Source organism: Equus przewalskii, chromosome 13, assembly GCF_037783145.1.
Source record: "Equus przewalskii isolate Varuska chromosome 13, EquPr2, whole genome shotgun sequence".
NCBI lineage: Eukaryota > Metazoa > Chordata > Mammalia > Perissodactyla > Equidae > Equus > Equus przewalskii.
The window spans coordinates 38260423-38278584 of NC_091843.1; the positions used below are offsets into that span (position 1 = coordinate 38260423).

Here is an 18162-nt window from a genome sequence, read left to right on the forward strand (position 1 = left end):
GAAACTGAGGCCATTGATTAGATGATCTTGATGACAAGAGCAGCAGAGAGTAAAAAGCAGTTCATAATGGAGATGTGAATACTTGTGTGGAATTCTTAGTCTCTTAGAACAGAGGGGACCGGATGAGAGGTGGATCTTACTTGTAAGGCAAAGTCACGAGGCAAGTTTTATAAACACATTAAAAAAATATATCAAAATCATCACTGCCAGTAAATTTACCAGACCCTTATATTGCCCTGGCTTGTTTTCCTTTTTTTTTTTTTTTTTTTTTTTTAAACCATTCTGCCAATGTAAAGGAGTGTTGTGTCTGAAGATGGGGGTGGGTAAGGGTAGGGTTAGCCAGCGAGATCTCTCAGTGAGTCTAATGGCCTTCTGCCTGGCTGGGCGGTTTCTGGGTGTGGCTGCCAAGGACCAGAGCCCTCTCCAGCACCTTCCACCAGTTTGTCATCTCTCCCTCCCAGGCTGCACTGCTGCAGAAGCCCCTCATTCCAGAGGTGGCAGTTCATATTTCCAATTGACCCCAACACACTGGATTTGTGTCCTTTTTTTGAGCTGTGTTCCATCTGTAGGAGATTGAAAACGTTTTATGGTGGAATTCTCAGAATGTGCACGTGCCCGGATGCAAAGTTGCTGGAGAGCTGGAAAGGCAGGTAGATGTCTGGAGCTGGATGGCCACTTACAGGGCCGGGGCCTGAGTTAACCCGCCCTCTCGTTTCTTCCCTCTGCCTCTGTTAGGGAGCGTTAACTGCCCCGCCCTGCTCTGTGCTTCTGCCCCGGACGACGGGGATGCAGCTGCTGTTTGTTGGAGTCCTTGCATAGTAAGGCATGTACAGAGTGGGATATTTCATGCATCACGTGTAAGTGGATTAGAAAGAGGAGGTTGAGGTGGGTGTGCCGGTTTTGAAGAGGTAATCACTAGGTGTGATTTCACCAGGGCTCAGGGCTCACTGGGTAGCCCACAGGTGTAAATAATTGTATTAGCACATCCATCCCTAAACATTAAGAAACAGCTGAGCTCAAGGCCCCCTGCAACTCACGGAAGATGTTAAGTTGCTCGCACATTCTGGGGGGCACTGCGATAGTATCCCGAGACAGCAGTGTCCACGTGGAGCAAGGTCTGTGTGGCCCCTCGCAGAACGCATGACCATCTTTTACAAAAGTTATCAGATTGAATTTTCCCACTTTCACATACTTCTGTTGTAATTTTCTTAAGCCTCTTTTCTTCTCCTTTGTTGTTAATAAATCTACTGTGGCCTGCTTGCTGCTCTGCTGAAACTCATCAAGATCCCAACTTACAGGTTTTCAGTTTGGACATTTTATACCAGATTAATTCAACCAATGAACTGTGAAAGACATTCTTTATGGATGTCAGCCACCATAGTAGGGCCCATCTGGGGCACCGACCCTGTGGGTTCTGGGGCCAGAAAATGGACTCTGGATGATTTAGATGGTCATCCAAGGCTATCTTTAGAAGGACTTTCGTTTTAAATGAATGTTCTCAAGCTAATGTCCTCCCTTCAATGTACCTCATGGAGAGGGTGGGCAGAGGGCAAAGCCCTTCATGCACAGAGGGACAGGAGAGATGAAAGTTAATTAGTTTGGAGACCTTGGTACCTTTCCAAGGCATTCTCTTAAATGATGTTTTCATGGGCACACACTGAACGGATGTGGCTCTATTACTGAGTAGTGAAAGGCGCCTCTTGTAGCCTGACTTGTCTAGGACCCTGCTACCGCTGGAGGTGCTGGTGTGTCCTGCTTTCTACTGAACTGCAGGTCCAGCTTCCCATTTACCTGATGGGATGGATGAGGCCCTGGCCCAATCCTCCTATGGTTGGGAGGAATTCCCCAGTGGAGGGCGAAGTGGCAGGGCTCCTCTCTGGCCTGGAAGTAGAGTCCTCCCTTGGCAGATGGCAGGGGAGGCCATCTGTGAACATGGTGATGGCAGCCAGGGCTTTAGGGCTTGAGTCCCTCCTGTCATAACTTTAGTAGGACTAGCTCGCAGAAAATGGCTCACAAACACCAGTGATGGTGGGTTAGGGGCCATGAATTCAGACTCCACTAAGTTGGAATCTGTGATAATTTCTTTATTCAACAAGTATCTATTAGTGTCTTTCATTTCCCGGACACTGCTGTATGTTTGGGATTCTGTGATGAATGGACATAGTCTACTTGTAGAGATGAAGGGCTATTAGAAAAGACAGATTGAAAAAATTAAGCATCTATAAATTGTGATAAGGATTAAGTAGGATAAGAGCAGGGTGCCATAAGAGAGTCACTTTAGGTTGGCTCCCTGTTGGAGAGGTGAAAGGTGATAGGTGCCAGTTAGGCAGAGTAGGGAGAAGCGTTCTCAGAGGAGAGAGCAGCCTTTGCAAAGACCCTCAGTCAGGCAAGGGAAAGGGACTTGGTTCCTAAAGGAAGTAAGAAGAGAGAGGCCCATGCTGCAGAAACACTACAACAGAGCGGGGTGTGGCTTCTTTGGGGCCATGTCTCTTTGCCAGCCCTCTCTCTGTGCTAAGTAACTGGACACATGTAAAGGTTAGCTGTCCTCTGGGGCTGCAGGCTTTGCCTCGGTGGTGATAAGGCATCATCCATCTTATTGACCAGTTGAGTCTCTCAGAGCTGGAGGTCTGTGTTCTTCAGAGGGCTGCAGAAGGGCCTTTGGATCTACCTGAAGGAAGGGAGAAGGAAAGGGGCAGATAATGGGCACCACCCTGCTGGCCATCATGAGTAGGGCTGCCAAGCTTTCCACCACTCCCCCGAGGCTCCTCCGTGACGCCTAAATTCATCCTCCTGCTTCATCTAGAAGGGTTGCAGCCTCCAGAATCTCTTCTCTCTGACGTCTGCCTCCTCTCCCCTTGCCCATGGGACTGGCCCTTCCTGCCCTTCAGAAAAAGGCAGAACAGGACTATCAGAAGGCAGCAGGCAGCATTCTCATGGGCCCATCTTCTCTGTCCTGAGGAGAAGCCTGATGCAGAGGTGCTGGGTGATGAGCTGCCCTCCCCCTGGGAGGGGCGTGGGCTCATAGCTGCTGTTGTCTCTCATGTGCAGGCCCACAAAATACCTGAAAACTGTTTGGAACATGCTGGGGTGACATTTGATTTCCTACTAATCTACCCACTCTCCAACTTAAGCAGTTTCTCTGTGTGTCATTTTTTCACCTTGTGTTATGGAGCAAAGTTGGTTTGTTGCTCTTAATGGTTCTATTGATTACTTATGGACCTTTGGGGATGTGTCCAAATACTTGGCTTCAGAGCAGCTCTCTGAGGGATACCTCGTAGATACCAGTAGAGTGGAGGGTTGGGATAATGGAGTAATGCTGCCTGCAGGATACCATCTATGGGAGTGTACGTTGGTAAAACACTTTTGGTGGGCATCTTGGCTTCGTTGACCCAATGATTCCATTTTGGGGAATCCATCTCATGGAAGTAAATGGAGATAGATGTAAAGATTTATAGAGAAGGATGTTCAAAGCACTTGATTACAATAAAGAAATGGAAACAACTTCCTCAATGTCCATTCATAGAAGATGCTTATGCAAGCCATAGTGTGCCTTCTATAGAATCCACTTCCTCGAGGTAACCTCTGCTTGAACTCTTGCAGTATTGGGAACATCCCTCCCCAACCTTCTGAGATAGCCCCTGTCTCTTTGGATAGCTCTCACTGTTTAAGGTATCTTCCTTATATTGAGTCAAGGTTTTCTGTTGATAACTTCTACACATTGGTCCAGGTTCTGCTCTGGAATAGCATTGAGACACATTGGTTTACTGTTCCCTGTGCCAACACATTCTTGAGTGTCTAGTCTCTACGTGGGAGCAGCTGGGTACCTGACTGAGTATAGCTTCAAGCGGCCAGTACCAAAGAGCTGCAGGGCACACACGAGGGATGAAGAACACAGGGCAAACATGCACAGAGGAAGGAGTGGGGCTGTCTGAGACACTGTCAGAGAGGGATGGCGTTGGAGCTGGCCCTCAGGAAAGTGTGGAGAAAACACTATGCCAAGGGAGTTGGCCTTGGTTCTTGGCCACCTATCCAGAAAATTCCCTACCAGTGAAGCCCACAGAGGTGAGAAGGAGCTAGTCAGGGACTCCATCTTCTCTCCTCCAACAATGACTGTGAAGAATGTGTTACTGAACCAGCTTCGTTTTGCCCATCACAGGAAAAGCCAATCATCGAGACAACGAAATTGCAGCAGAGAAAGAGTTTATTCACAAGGCAGCCAAGCAAGGAGATGGGAGAACAAATCTCAAATCCACCTCCATGAAAATGGGGACTAGGAATATTTAGAGAGTAGAGGGCCAGGGTAGTCTGAAATGTGGGGATAGATGATTGGAGGTAAGGAGAAGTGAGGTAATTGATGATCTGTGCAAGCACAGTCATGGCTCTTCATAGGATGCATGTTCCCAAAATGGTGGTGTTAACATGATCTGACAGTGGAGTTTTCGCCTCCTTGACATCAGGAGGTCACCTATCAGACACTTGTGCAGGCCCAGTTGTTGGGCTGGTAGTCTCCACCAGCCTGAACTGGACAAAGGTAGATTTTTAGTTCCTGAAAAACAACTCAAGCATCAATTACCATGGTGACCCAAGTGTCAGGGAGATGGTATCTATAGGGTGGGTTTTAGTAATGCATTATCTAACTACTTTTGCAAATAGACAACTGAGTTAAAGCAAGTTGGCCCCTGGTTTCAAAAGCTTTCAGAGCAGGGGGAAAGTTATGACGCTGACGTGGCTGGACCTGCCTTCTGCGGCACTTTTCGTGAATGGCCCAATGTTGATGGTTTGTGGATGATGATGCTAGGCTGAATCTCCTCGAATGCCATATATCAGCTTCCCTCCTTTCTCTGGGCCCATCCTGAAGACAGCAGTAGCCTCAATGCCATCTACCCATTTCAGTTTCATTTTGCTGGCTTGTTCTTCCTAAGGTAGATCATATGCAGCCCTTCCAGAACAGGGCGCTTTGCTACTGGTGACTAGAAAACAAATGTGGATATTTTTTTGTCTCATACACACGTCCCATAATAATTAATTGCACCCCAGGAATGCAAGCAAATGTTTTCTGAGATTACAGGAGCCTAGTCGGTGGAATTGCTCTTGCTTGTACCCACCCTTGTGTGCACACCTGAGCTTACAAACAATTAGCCAGAAGCTGTGTTAGCAAAACTCTCAGTTCTTCTTTCTGGCCCCTCCTGCAAAGAGGCAGGATTATGAATGCTCAGAGAGGGAGGCCAAATGAAATTCTCGGCCCTGGGCTTGCTTGCTTATCAGTTGATTCTTTTCCAATTAGTGTGTCCATTGCTAAAGATTTCCGCTAAGGTCTCAGAGCTAGAAAGAGACCTCTCTTTCTTGGGCTAGCAAACAAAGAGCAGTGAAATAAAAAATCAAATGGGGATGCCAAAGGTCAATGGGTAATCGTAACAGTTTCTTTTCTGCCCCTTTTTAGGAAGAAATGGATTTTTAAAACAAGCGTACACCGCTATCCATTATCCTAAGGGAGTAAAGAAAGCTCAACTGTTCGCTTGTATTTTCCTAATAGCTTGCTATTCCGCTGCTGTCTTGGTACTTTTCCTCAATAAAGCAGAATTTTATCTGGGCCTTTGAGTGCCTGTGTGTGTATGTGTGCGGATGTGTGCAAGTGTGCCCAGGCACACAAACTGTTTTTGCATACAGGCCCCAGTGGCCGTGCTCGTTCAACAGGCTGAACTTTGAGTTAAAACCCCACCATCTGTGCTTCACGGAGTCCTTTGGTGCCACTGCCTGTGCTCTGTCACTCTCTTAATGGAAGGTGACTGCAGACACAGAGGCTCCAACCAGTTAGTGGAATTTACATAATCACATCAGCCTGCTAATCTTCATGATCTGGTCAGGAAACACTGAGAGCATTGTGAGTTTAGGCTAGAAGTACGTTTGACTAGGATCCCTGGACATATATACTTGATTTCAAGTATAAGGAAACCTTGATTCAACTAATGCCCAGAAACATGTGAGATACCAGAGATCTGGGTTTGTGATTTGGCAAGTTCCTTTTTTTCTTATCTTTTGCCCATTGGCCATACAAATTACACTCTTAAATATAGAACGTCTCTGTGTGTGTTGTGGGGGGATGGGTCCTGAAACTAACTGCAAATTTCTTGCCATGTAGATATTTTCTTGGATAAGTTACAGTCTGTAAGAATCTTTAGTGTCTCAAGATTTGAATAAGAATAAAGTTAAGGTACATGTTCCCTAAATAAGTTCAGCCGTTCAGGGTAATGAAATATGATCATTATGTTTAACAAAAATCGTTACACGTAATGTGTGTTATAGGAAATACATTTAATACAATGTTAGTGTTATCTTTGAATTCTTTGCCTAATTTCTGGCACATAGTAAAGACTGTCTCTAGAATCTTAATCACGTTTGGAATGTTTATACCTTCAGTTTTGATAGCTTTGCTTAAACAGACCTTCAAAACATGGCGATTTGGAAATCTAGAGCAGATTGTGCGATCTGACCCCTTGGTCTTCATGGAAACCTTTGAGGACCGGTCAGGGGGCTTTTATCTAGGTGAACGCTCTCTTCTTAGCCCTCCTTCCTACACGTGGGGGATCTTTATTCTATTCCAACCACCTTGGCTTCTTTAAACACTACTGGAGAAATTGGAAATTGCAGACAGGTGTGGATTTGGCAGTATACATTTCTTTAAAAATTCTGAAAATGCATTTCTTTTTTAGATGTTGAACAGATTGGACTAACAGTAGCCAGTTGTCAGAGATCAAAGCGTAGAAAGACATGGAATAACAACGCAGGACTTCCCCTTCTCACGTCCTCAGTCCCACTTTGCTGAGGGTGTGTTCCGTATGGTGTGTGCCTTCGTAATTATTTTCAATTCCTTTACACATGCATGGACAGTGTTTGTGGAAACTCTTGTCTGGCTATTGAATCTTCTCATCTATAAAGAGTAGATGCTTCCTCAGCTGCCATGGCCGTTACACAGCTCAGGTGAAAGGCAGCTCATGGAGCCTCGGGTTGAAATGAAGCATAGTCAGAGGTTGGCGTTCACATACACCCAGAGAGACGTTCACGCTTTTGGAATTGCATCCATACCAGGCACGTATCATTTTGGTGGCTCTGATTCTGCTGTAAAACTTAAAAAATATGTGCTTTTCCTATGGGTTTGAAGGTGCTTTAGAAACCTGGCTTGGTGATGGTTTGGAAGCATGCCTGTGGCCTGACAGCTCTCTGCTTCTTCTGGGGCCTGCTTGTCTCCTCTAATGTTTTTGAACCTTGCCCTAGGATATTTCATGAGCCTCACCTTCCTTACTTGGCCCAAGCCAGATGGAGTGAAGCTAAACGAGGGCACTGGCTTCCCTGTGGTTGACATCCCACAGGGATGTGCTTCCCATGTGCCTGACTCAGTGGGTGCTCTCCACCCTGCTGCCTGGGGCCCACCTTGTGAGTGTGGGTCCTCCCCATCCCCCAGGTCTGCTTTGCTCATGAAGTCTCCCTGACTCATCCTCGACAGCTTCCCATGCTCTGTCATAACTTTCCTCCCTCTTGGGGCCATTAGGAGAGTAAATGAGACAATTTGCGGAAAGGGCTTCAAACAATGCCTGGAACATTGTGAAAGCTCAAAACATATTAGTTATTCTTGGTGATAGTAACAGTAGTAGTATTAGCAGAATAATAAGTCATCAGTAAATGATTAGCTGCTATTATCATTATTACGTATTTGTCCTTTTAAATTGCAAGCTTCTGTAAACAGCACATCTTTGTACCGTGTGAGTGCCCAGAAGGACCTAGGATGCTCCTAGGCATGCTACAGTTACTCCGTGGAGACGAATGCTCTTTCTACAGTTCTCTAGTAGACACCTGTTTATTAGGAAGACTGGACTCTCTGGACAGGATCTCGTGTCTGGGACCTTCTTCATCTGGAAAAGGAAGGAGACTTGTGAGCCCATGGATATCAGGATGGAGAACGTCTCATGTGGGAGCCTGCCTCTCTCATCAAAGCAGCTTTTGTAAACCACACAGGCCATTATGCTTTTTCTGTGTAATTTTACGACTTAGTATAACAACTCAAATAACTCTAACAATGGAGGAATTATAGCATCATTTTACATGACAGATTATTTCAGTGGTTAACATGTTTTTCATTTCAATTAGTGTTTATTATTTCATCTCTGGTTCAAAATAGCCACCATGTCAACTGTCTGTGTATCTTCCATCCTTGTTTTAGAAACAATTAGTTCTGATTTTGCAAACAAATTCAATCTTGTTTTTGAATGGGCAGTTTGATATTAACATGAAAATAAAATGCGTGTAGTCCTGGCTGCCAGCAAACACTGGAATTATTGGTAAGAGGGATCATTCTTGGGTGGGTTCTCCATGCCTCTAAGCTGACAGGTCTGCCTTAGAGCTCTGATGGGAGAACAAAGACAAGACAGAAAAGAGGATCCTGTGACTGGGACTGTCATGTAAGCCTCAGATTTTTGGGGATAATAATAGCATCTACCCTCAAAGGGTAGTTGTGTATGAGGAACCAGGGAGCTGCGTTTAGGGCATTTAGACTGGCATGTAGTTGTTATACAAAACAGCTGGAGTGCTGCTGTCTTTATTTATTATCTAGATCGCTTTTCCCTTTCACCAGCTGTTCATATGTAGAGTAAAACAGCTCTAGCTAAAGTTACGCAAACATGTTAGAATGCACAGCACAGCGTATTAAATAAAATAAATGACCCTTCTTCAGTAACTGAAAGAGAAAAGTTAACAACTCTACTATATATACTCATGGCAGGCCCTACCCCCACCCCATCGTTAAAATATTTTTGACACAGATTGTCAAAATAATTTCATTCTGCAAAATTTCATTCTGCAGGATTGATGTCAGGAAATTTGCACATGCACATGTATTTATTGCTGAAAAAATTACTCTGGAAATCTCTGTCCTGCCACTGTTTTCCTGTGGGCTCCAGCCATGGCCCTACTTTGCCCATGGTCAAGTGAAATACTGGGTCACAATTGGTGTCGTCAAAGTCTCTCTTGCTGTCAGCTGTGGGGAAGCTGCGGGATGTGGGACTTGCCTTGGTTGGCGAGGGCAGGGCCATCTGAGTGAGGAGTGGCAGAGTCCAGTGGAAAGCAAAAGCAGGAAGCACTAACGTGGACTTGAAGGTTGGGTTGACATTTTCAGAACTAGGACAGGGACACTTCGGAAAGAGCGATCATGGTCTGGTCAGTCTTGCTTGTAGCTGTTGCCGTCCTAATAAGAGTGCGTTCATGGTCCAGTCTGCTGCCAATAGTGAGCTGCTCTTGTAAATAACATGAATATTAATACATTTATTTGCATAGTATACTTTATAGAAATCATCTAAGTGTTGTTCCTAAGAATAGTTTTGGAACAAAGTAAATCTCTACATTGACAATATCAACATGTGATTCAGTGCAGTGCTGTTAACGTGCTAGAAGATTCAAATTCATATACTTGAGTACCTCCAGTAATGTTTGCTGACAATTTCCAGTGTTTGAATCTTTACTCTAGGCTACATTTCTTTATAAATAATACTAAATGCAGTATTTCCTGTTTGTTGAAAAAAACATAAAATATTTTTAAGAATATGGAAAAACTTATTATTTCAGCAATTGTTGTCCCTATGAATTCTGATCTCTCATTCAGAGGTTCTCACTCAACTCTGGGAGCATTTTGACTTCTAGAGCGAGGGGATCCTTCAGCCCTCAGATGCACAGGAGAGCTTCCTCTACCCGCTTCTCAGTTGTCTTTAGAAATTTTTGCTAATTGCTGTTTTTTCAAGTCTGAATTAGGATTTCTGGAAACAGCCTGTGGAATTTTTGTTGCTCAAAACAACATGCTATTTTTGCCTTCTAGTTAGTGCTAATAGTTTCTAGAAACAAAAATTCTAAAGGTCCAAACTAATAAATTAACTGATTTCCCTGAGCAAACCTATGTGTCAAGGGTCAACCATGTTTCTGAGCACCAGGAGTGCAAAAGTGATTAAGACCCAGTCACTACCCTTGAGGAGTGCATAGTATATTGAGGAAGATAGACACGAAAAGAGCTGCGTTACGCTAGTGAATGTCACAGTGCATCTGAACAAGATGTAATGTTGGAACTAATAATGTCACTGTTAATTCTGCTTGGGATAGGGCTCAGAAGGTCAGAAGAGACTTCATGGAAGGCAGTTGATATGAAGCTTGAATAAGTGGCAGACATGTGCTGTGCAGATAGAAAGCATTTGCCAGGTCATATAGACTTGAATTTGCATGGCACAGTAAGAGACATGCAAGTAGCTGATATGGCTGGCTGGAGATAGAATCCATAGGACTGAATGATGGGGGGACGTGGTAAGGGCAGGAAAGGGAGGTGTCCAGGATGGACTCCAAGGCTTTTAGCCTAGGGTACCCATGTCTTATTGGAATAATAGTCCCTTTGAATTTGGTCAGGGTGAATCAAGGTGCTTGCCTGGAGACTAGTCTGGGAGCCTGAGCGGAAGTGATGACAGGATTATGGTGGTATGGGAATACAGCCTGACTGCCTGGGGAGGGGCCCCAAGAGACTTTTTTGGGGAGGGGATTTTTGAGCTGGGCCTTGAAGAAAGCATGTGAGGCAGAGAGGAGTGGAGGATGGAGGGGAGAAATGTGGGTGGGAATGAAGGTGTATCAGATTAAGGAAAAACCCACATAGAGGCACAGAGGCACAAACGTCCTTGGTGGGCTCTGGGAAACAGCAAAGTGTGGCTAGAGCAAAAATATGTGTGGGCGGTGATCAGTGTGTGCATGCACGTGTGTGTGCCTGTGTGTGTTGGGAGGGGAGCAAAGCAGACAGTGAACCTGGGCAAGTAGTCTTGGTCAGTTTAACACCAAAACTAGGGGGTTAGACCATGCCCTAGGAGGTGGAGGTTTTAAGCATGAGAGTTACATCATCAGATTTGTACTTAAAAATCATCTCTCTGCTTCAAAAAGATAAATGCTGGGAATTTTGGTAGACTTAAAAAAAATGGGAATAAGCAGTTGAGCAAAAGAGAGTCAGAAATGCTGGTGATGTGCCGATTGTCTGTCTTCTCTCCATCTTGGGGTGCTTGTAGATTGGGATTTTCTGTGTGGTGCTGTCACCAGGGAGGGAGGTATGGCTGCCTCCAGCACCAGCCAGGCTGGGGTGGAGTTAGGGCTTCATGGCCAATGGAAAGGCTGACAGGACCTGCCTCCCAGACTAAATTGGTTGTGTCACTCCAGTTGATGAATGTCTGTGACATTGGGAATAGCAATCCCATCAAGACACCTTCATCAGATTTCACTCTTCATTGACTCAAGAAGTAAAATATCTTAGCGTCAGAAAACTTAGTCCCTTACCTCAACAGGGTTGTTTATTTTTTATGGTTTGCACTGAATTGTGGGGATTGAAATATACACACAGTAACCAGGGAAGTTGTGCCTCCTTGGGCTCAAATATACATGTACATAACTTTACATAATTTGGCTTCTGGACAGAGACCACAGGTTTATGTGCCATCTCTACTAGGGTCCTAGTGAGGTAATGAACACCTGGGTTTACCCCAATATAACAGGTATGCTTGTTTCATTAGAATTGGGAAAATTCAGAATGGCTTGGTAGCTCCCGTCCCCAAGGCATCCTAGGAGAGGTCAAATGTGGTTCCTCCTGGGCGTAATCCATGGCCACCTGACACTGGGTATGCTGAGCTTGCTTCTCTGCAGGTGGAGAGCCAGGGACAGTTTATCAGAGGGGCTTTATTTATAAAACTGAACCTTGATAATGAAAATACAGATACCAAAATAGGGAATTAAAGTGGTCCCAGAGCAGCACAGCCATTTGCAGGATAACTTCAATCCAGCAAATATATATAAAGTAATTTGGCCATATTTCTGTGTGACACTGGGCAAGTCACTTCTCCTCTGTATGTCCAATTCGTCATTTATAAAATAAAGTTGGTGGGGGCTGGCCCCGTGGCCGAGTGGTTAAGTTCGCGCGCTCCGCTGCAGGCAGCCCAGTGTTTCGTTAGTCCGAATCCTGGGCGCGGACATGGCACTGCTCATCAGACCACGCTGAGGCAGCGTCCCACATGCCACAACTAGAAGAACCCACAACGAAGAATACACAACTATGTACCGGGGGGCTTTGGGGAGAAAAAGGAAAAAATAAAATCTTTAGAAAATAAATAAATAAATAAATTTGGTGGACTGGATTAGTTTTAAGGTGTTTTCTGGTTCTGACAGTTTGTGATTAACTACTGAGTAATCATTGCAGTGGGCAGTGCATAGGGACCCACCCACTCACCCAACAGGGAGGTATTGAGCATCTGTGATGTGCTGGGCCCGCTAGAAAGCACTGGCCAGCCTCATCTCTTTGCCTCCCCTTAATGAATTTAATTCAATGGTGAAGTTCAGGTCCAAAGACAGAGAAGATCTGTCATTAACTGCTGATTAATAGCTGGTTCCATCTTTTTCTCAGTGTTCACTTCTTCCTCTTCTGCCTTTGGCTAGGATCCTTCAGGTTTCTTTCCCCTAGGACAATGTTGCACGTGGTTATGTGTGCTCCAGCAAAGCTGCCCACTCTTTGGACTTTATAGTCCATTTCTGGGAACTCATAACAACAATTTCTTGAGCCATGGGCGTGGACACTGAGGACTGACCCAGGAGAGAGGCTGCCAGATGCTGGAACTTCTTCCTGTATTTGCTGATTCATTATCAGTGTCAGACAATCTGCTGTGTGAATGATGATAAATGTGTGGTGTTCTTCTGAAGGAATCATGCCCTCTGAGATTAACCCTGTGCTGACAGCCCGTTTGTCCACCGCATGGGGTACCACCACCCACCATCCCTTTTTCGTTAGTCCAGAACAAACCTCGAAAGAGCAAAGTGTGTTTGGCAAAGGATAATAGGAGACCTCATGTCTGTGACCTTTAGAAATGCAGGTGATAGATGATTTTATTCCAGACAGAGAGGCAAGGGCAAGGTGGGTGCTGCTGTGGAAGCAGGGAGGTGTTGCGGACAGGACCTCCAATGACAAACATGTAAGTGCCCCCAGGGAATTTTCAAGCTGGTGATCTAGGTGGGACCACATTGACTCATCTCTGGACCCACTGCAGCTGTGTGAATGTCATCACAGGGCCAGCCACCAATCGTCTTCATGACTTTGGGCAAGACTCTTGCCCAGTTCGGGCTTCAGTTTCCCACATTAGTAAAATGAGTGAGCTGGTTTAGGTGATCTCAAAGCAGCTTCGTAGGATTTCTTTTCTGGTTCATTGGTCAGACAGGCTCACCCTAGGGCCCATCCATCCTGGGGTCCTCGATGGTCCCAAGGGTTGTGCTGTGGGTACGAAGTCGTCCTCCTTGATGTCAGCCTCAAAGGTAGGTCCCCACACAGACCTTCAAATTGCTAGGGCAGGTTGGAGGAAGAGTAAGAGCCATGTTGGTGGGGCTCTTCCTCACTCACTTTCCTTCATTTGAAGAGGGCAGGTCACCTCAGACACCAAACCTTACTTCCTGAGGAGCTAGAGGTTCATTCCACACCTCGTAGAAAAGATTTCCTTCTTGTGGCTCCATGAGTTCTTCTGGGGAATTGAATGCCGTTCCAAACCTAGGGCTTTAGAATTAAGTCACATTTCTATGATAATGGTAATTTCATCCTCTATACCCCTATCTGTTGGGGCAAATAATAATTATAACAACAGCTACCATTTTTATTGCTTTCTATTTTCTAGGCATTATACTGAGTACTTTATATACATCAGCTCATTTAATCGTCATACCATCTGCTTGAAGTAGATTCTATTTCCCCTCATTTTACAGATGAGAAAACTGAGACTTACAGGGTTAAATATCCTGATCACACCGTGAGTAAGTGGCAGAGCTGAGATTTGAACCTGTGTTTCCTGATTCCAGAGCCCAAATGTTAACCACCATGCAGGACTGCCAATGCAAAACACTTCAAGGGCACAATAATCACTTGATTGGTGGGCAGTCCAGAGATGCTGTCTTCCACCCAGAACTCAGCCCATGGCTGCGAGAGTCACTCCCAGTGGTTTGCTGGGAGAGCAGCCTTGACCATGAGGGAAAGCATGGCAGTAACTGCAGGCCTTTATTTCAGTGGTTTATGACAGGGGGATGGGGTTCCTTCTGTGGACATAAGCCATCCTAATAGCGCCATTTGTCATTATGACAAAGGTTAGGATAGGAGGAAACTGGAGCTGGAATGAAAGAGTAGAATTCTGATTATTTTAGCAGTTGAAAGTGACATCACCTCAGAGCCTCTATCAAATGGCACATTGGAAGCTGGACTGAAATTGCTTTAAAATGTATCCAGAGATCGTTTTCCACAGCTGTGATAAAGTCATTTGGTTGTGTTTGGAGATGCGTTTCTATCTAAAATGCTCACGGAGTCGTCTGTGTGTCATCCCACTCAGAAGGCTGCTTGTCAGCTCTAGAGGAGTCGAAGGCTCTGGGATGCTGTTTCTAGGCATCTGTGGTGTGCCACACCCTGTACTGGGGGCTGGGTCAGCAAATAGAGCCATTTTTTTTTTAATGTATCGTGAATGTCCTTTCATGTCAGTAAGTAATGTTTTATAACATTTTTAATGGTCATATTGTTTTTCTCAGTCCAGCTGGTGGGTTGGACCTAGGCTTTTGGAACAGTCTCCTGACCCCCATCAGTGGGTTGGAACAAATGGGAGTGCTGGCTGTTTGAACAGCCGTTTTATTCATTTGGCCTTTATCCAGATAACCTGGAGGAAAGACCCAGGGAGACTGGCGCTTCGGTTAACTTATCTCCTCTTTTCTCATCCTTAGGCAAAAGAAGGGGAACGTGGCCCACAAACACTGGGTTGGACCTTCGAATTTGGTCAAGTGCAAGCCCTGCCCCGTGGCACCATCAGCCATGGTCTGCGGTTCCGACGGCCACACCTATACATCCAAGGTTGGTCACCTTTGCTGTCTTTTTTGTCATCAAAAATACTCCATGTCTGCTTGTTCTCACAAGTCTCTGTGCCAAGAGCTGCACAATTCTGTGAGGCTTGGTGGGCTCTGGTCCTTGCCCTGGAGAAGCTGCCACATGAGCAGTCTCTTTGGCCGGAGACACAATAAAAATGTTACATCCTGTGTAACTGAAATGGTCAAGGGCTAAGGGGAGAGGGTGGTTCTGAGAATGGCGTGTGATCCTGAAGTTAATCCTGACAAGCTTCCTGGAAAAGGTGAGGAGGCAAACTGCTCCAAGGATGAGAGTCACTCAGCTTGGCTGATGGGGAGCAAAGATGTGAAGGAGGCCCAGGATGCTCCCTTAGGGATAGCACGATGGCAGGAAGGAGTACAGTGTCAGCACACGTTTCCGCTGCGTTTATTGTACACCTGTGATGCATCCAGCTTTGCACCAGGCCCTGGGGATACTTAGGGGCTATTCCTTTCTCAGGGGGGTGTCAGGGGCTGACAGTCTAATGGGGGAGTGAGGCAAGTATGGTGACAGGTCATTTTAACTCAAACCAATGAGAAGAAAATAGCTTCATAGAAAAGGGGCCTGGGGATGAAGTGGGTCTCTTTATTCTTATTGGAGGGACAAGGAAAGTTTCACAGAGGAGGGGCGTTTCATCTGGCCTCTAGTAATAGGATTTACAGGCGGGGATCATCAGGGTGGAGAAAAGAGAAAGGAGGTGATGATTTGCTCTTGGAACTCCAAACAGTCTCCTTGAGATGAGGTTGTCCATTTGTGTTGGGGATGGGTGTGATTCACTGGGGTGATGAATTAGAGAAAGGCAAACCTTGGCATTGACAGGAGTTTGCTTATTCATTCTGATGTTCAGCAAATAGAAATCAGCACCCCCTCAGCGCCCGATACTGTGCTGGGTGTGGAGTCGGAGCATAGGTGTCTCACGAGTTTTCTGTGGGACGTGAGTGGGGACAAGGAGTGCAGCCTGACCTTCCCACCTCCTCTAGCCAAAGCCGTGCTGCTTTCATCGCTCTTCTTGTGTTTCTGGGTCAGGTTCACTGGCAGAATGAAATCTTGGCCTCAGGAGAGTTGCTATTGGTGACATCCTGGTCACCTCTGGCCATGCTGCCATGTGGGGCTCGGGCCTTTCTGCCGGGCCTCCTCCCCGCCCCTCCCCTGCTGCATACCCAGCTGACAGCTTCTGTTCTCTGTGATCCCCTCACCATCCTGACCTTCACACCGCGGAGATTCCCCAGGCCTGGGAAGGCCCCCACTGCCTGCTATCCTCACAGGTCTCTCTGGGTTCTTTCGAGGCTGTGCCATGCTTTCCTACTGATTCTGTGTGCACAGGTCATATAGTTTTGTTCTCTGAAAGTCGAGATTTATCCTTTGAGATTGTCTGGTTTTTCCAACTAAAGGGAATATATTTAATAAAACAGGAAGCCAGACGGCATGTCTAACTTGTACCCAGACCTATGTAATCTGCTTTAGGACCTCACTGTTGTAATTACTGCTTGATAGTTCCTTTGTTCTTTCAACAAGTATCATTTGAGCCCTTCTTATGTGCCGGGCTCTGTGCCAGGTGCAGGGGAAATTTACAATGTAGTGGAAATAAAAACGTTGGCTCTTCTTCATGGCCAGAGGCAACAATCCTTATTTGCTCCCCAACTTCAGACCTGCCCTGTGAGTTGCAGCTTCTCTGCCCAAGGTCACAGCCAGTATTTCCTGGCTAAATAGCCCCAGCCTAGCTCGGCCAGTACCCTTGCCCTTCCCCTTTCCCGTACTGTCCCTGAGCTCTGATGGAGTCACAGTTTGAGACAGTTTGTAGTAACAGGGCTTACTTTTGATGCCCCGCACACGTCTGGAATAGTGAATTTATGGGGGCGTTGATGAATCACTTCTATCCCCCTCGCCCCAAAAGCAGATCAGGCCATCATTGTCTTCCACATAAAGCCCAGCTTCTGGGTGTGTGAATCACCTGGAGATTCTGTTGAAAGGCAGATTATGATCTAGCAGGTCTGGCGTGAGGCCTGAGATGGTGCTTCTAACAAATCCCCAGGTGATGTCCATGCTGCTGGTCTGTGGACCATGCTTTAAGTAGTGAGGAATTCAGTTTTTATAGGCAGCTCCTAATAGATCTCCTCACCTCCAGTCTGCCCTTCCCTGCCCCCAAAGTCCATTTCCACATGACACAAGTAGGGGGATAATTCTGTAATAAAAGTCTTTTCCTCTGTCTCCCCCGCTTAAAATGCTTGGATAGCTTTCCTCTTGCCGTTAAAACTAAGCACAGACACTATCATCACTGACAAAGCCCTCCAGTCTGCTGCCTTCCTACTCCAGAATCACTTATTGTGGAGAGATCTTTCATTCATTTGTTCAGCAACTATTTGTTGAACACTTCGCAGTTCTAGGCACTGTGCAGACTGTGGCGACGGGCGGTGGGGAGCAAGACAGAGACCATTTCTGGTCACTTGGAGGTTACAAGCTGGTAGGGGAGACAGAAGTGAGTGACTCAACAGATAAATATGTAATTTCAATTTTTTCTAAGTGTTACAAAAGAATATGCATGGTGCTGAGAGAGAGAGAGCAAGAAAGGCCTGCTTTATAGGGGATGGTGAGGGAAAGCCTTTCAGAGGGGGTGTCCTTTAAACCAAGAGTGGAGGGATAGAATGTTCTAGATAGAGAAAATAGCATGGGCCAAGCCCCTGAGGCAGGATGATATGTCTGAAGAACTAAGAGGATGCCTGTGTGGCTCTAACCATGAGAGGAGAGGATCGTGAGATGAGTAGAGGAGAAGGAGGATGTGAGAACGGTCTAAGAAGAGACATCTAGCCGAAGCTTGGAAGGTGAGCAGGTCGTGGGGCAGTGCCGGGCTCGTGGGAGACTCGTTGCTGTAGCTGCCTTCGTGTCTGTGTCTGCCTTAGGAATGTGAGAGCCTAGAGGCAGAAACAGTGCCCATCATCACCTCCACCAGGCGCAGGACACAGTGTATAGGGGGAGCTCAGTAAGTATCACGGACAGGAGAGGAGCCACCACGGACTCTAGCCGAGCAGGAATGGCGAGATTCTGGTCTGTGTAACCCCTCTGGGATTTGAATGAATGGGTTGCAGAGAGCTTAGTGATTGCGAAAAATAAGCCATCCTCACCCTGGGCCAAGTTGCTTAGCTAAACAGCCAGCCTGGGCTCTGGCAGAGAGTTGGAGTCTCCTACAATGGTTCTCTCTTTGTAAAGATCCAGTT

General features: G+C 46.1%; 1 protein-coding gene across 1 annotated transcript in view; it reads left to right on the top strand.

The window, feature by feature from the left end:
* SPOCK1 (SPARC (osteonectin), cwcv and kazal like domains proteoglycan 1) overlaps positions 1 to 18162 on the top strand; it is a 470120-nt gene that overhangs the window by 325726 nt on the left and 126232 nt on the right. The window contains exon 5 of the mRNA XM_008513818.2: positions 14794 to 14920. Within this exon, the coding sequence (XP_008512040.1) occupies positions 14794 to 14920 (127 nt within the window). The remainder of the gene's footprint in view (positions 1 to 14793; positions 14921 to 18162) is intronic.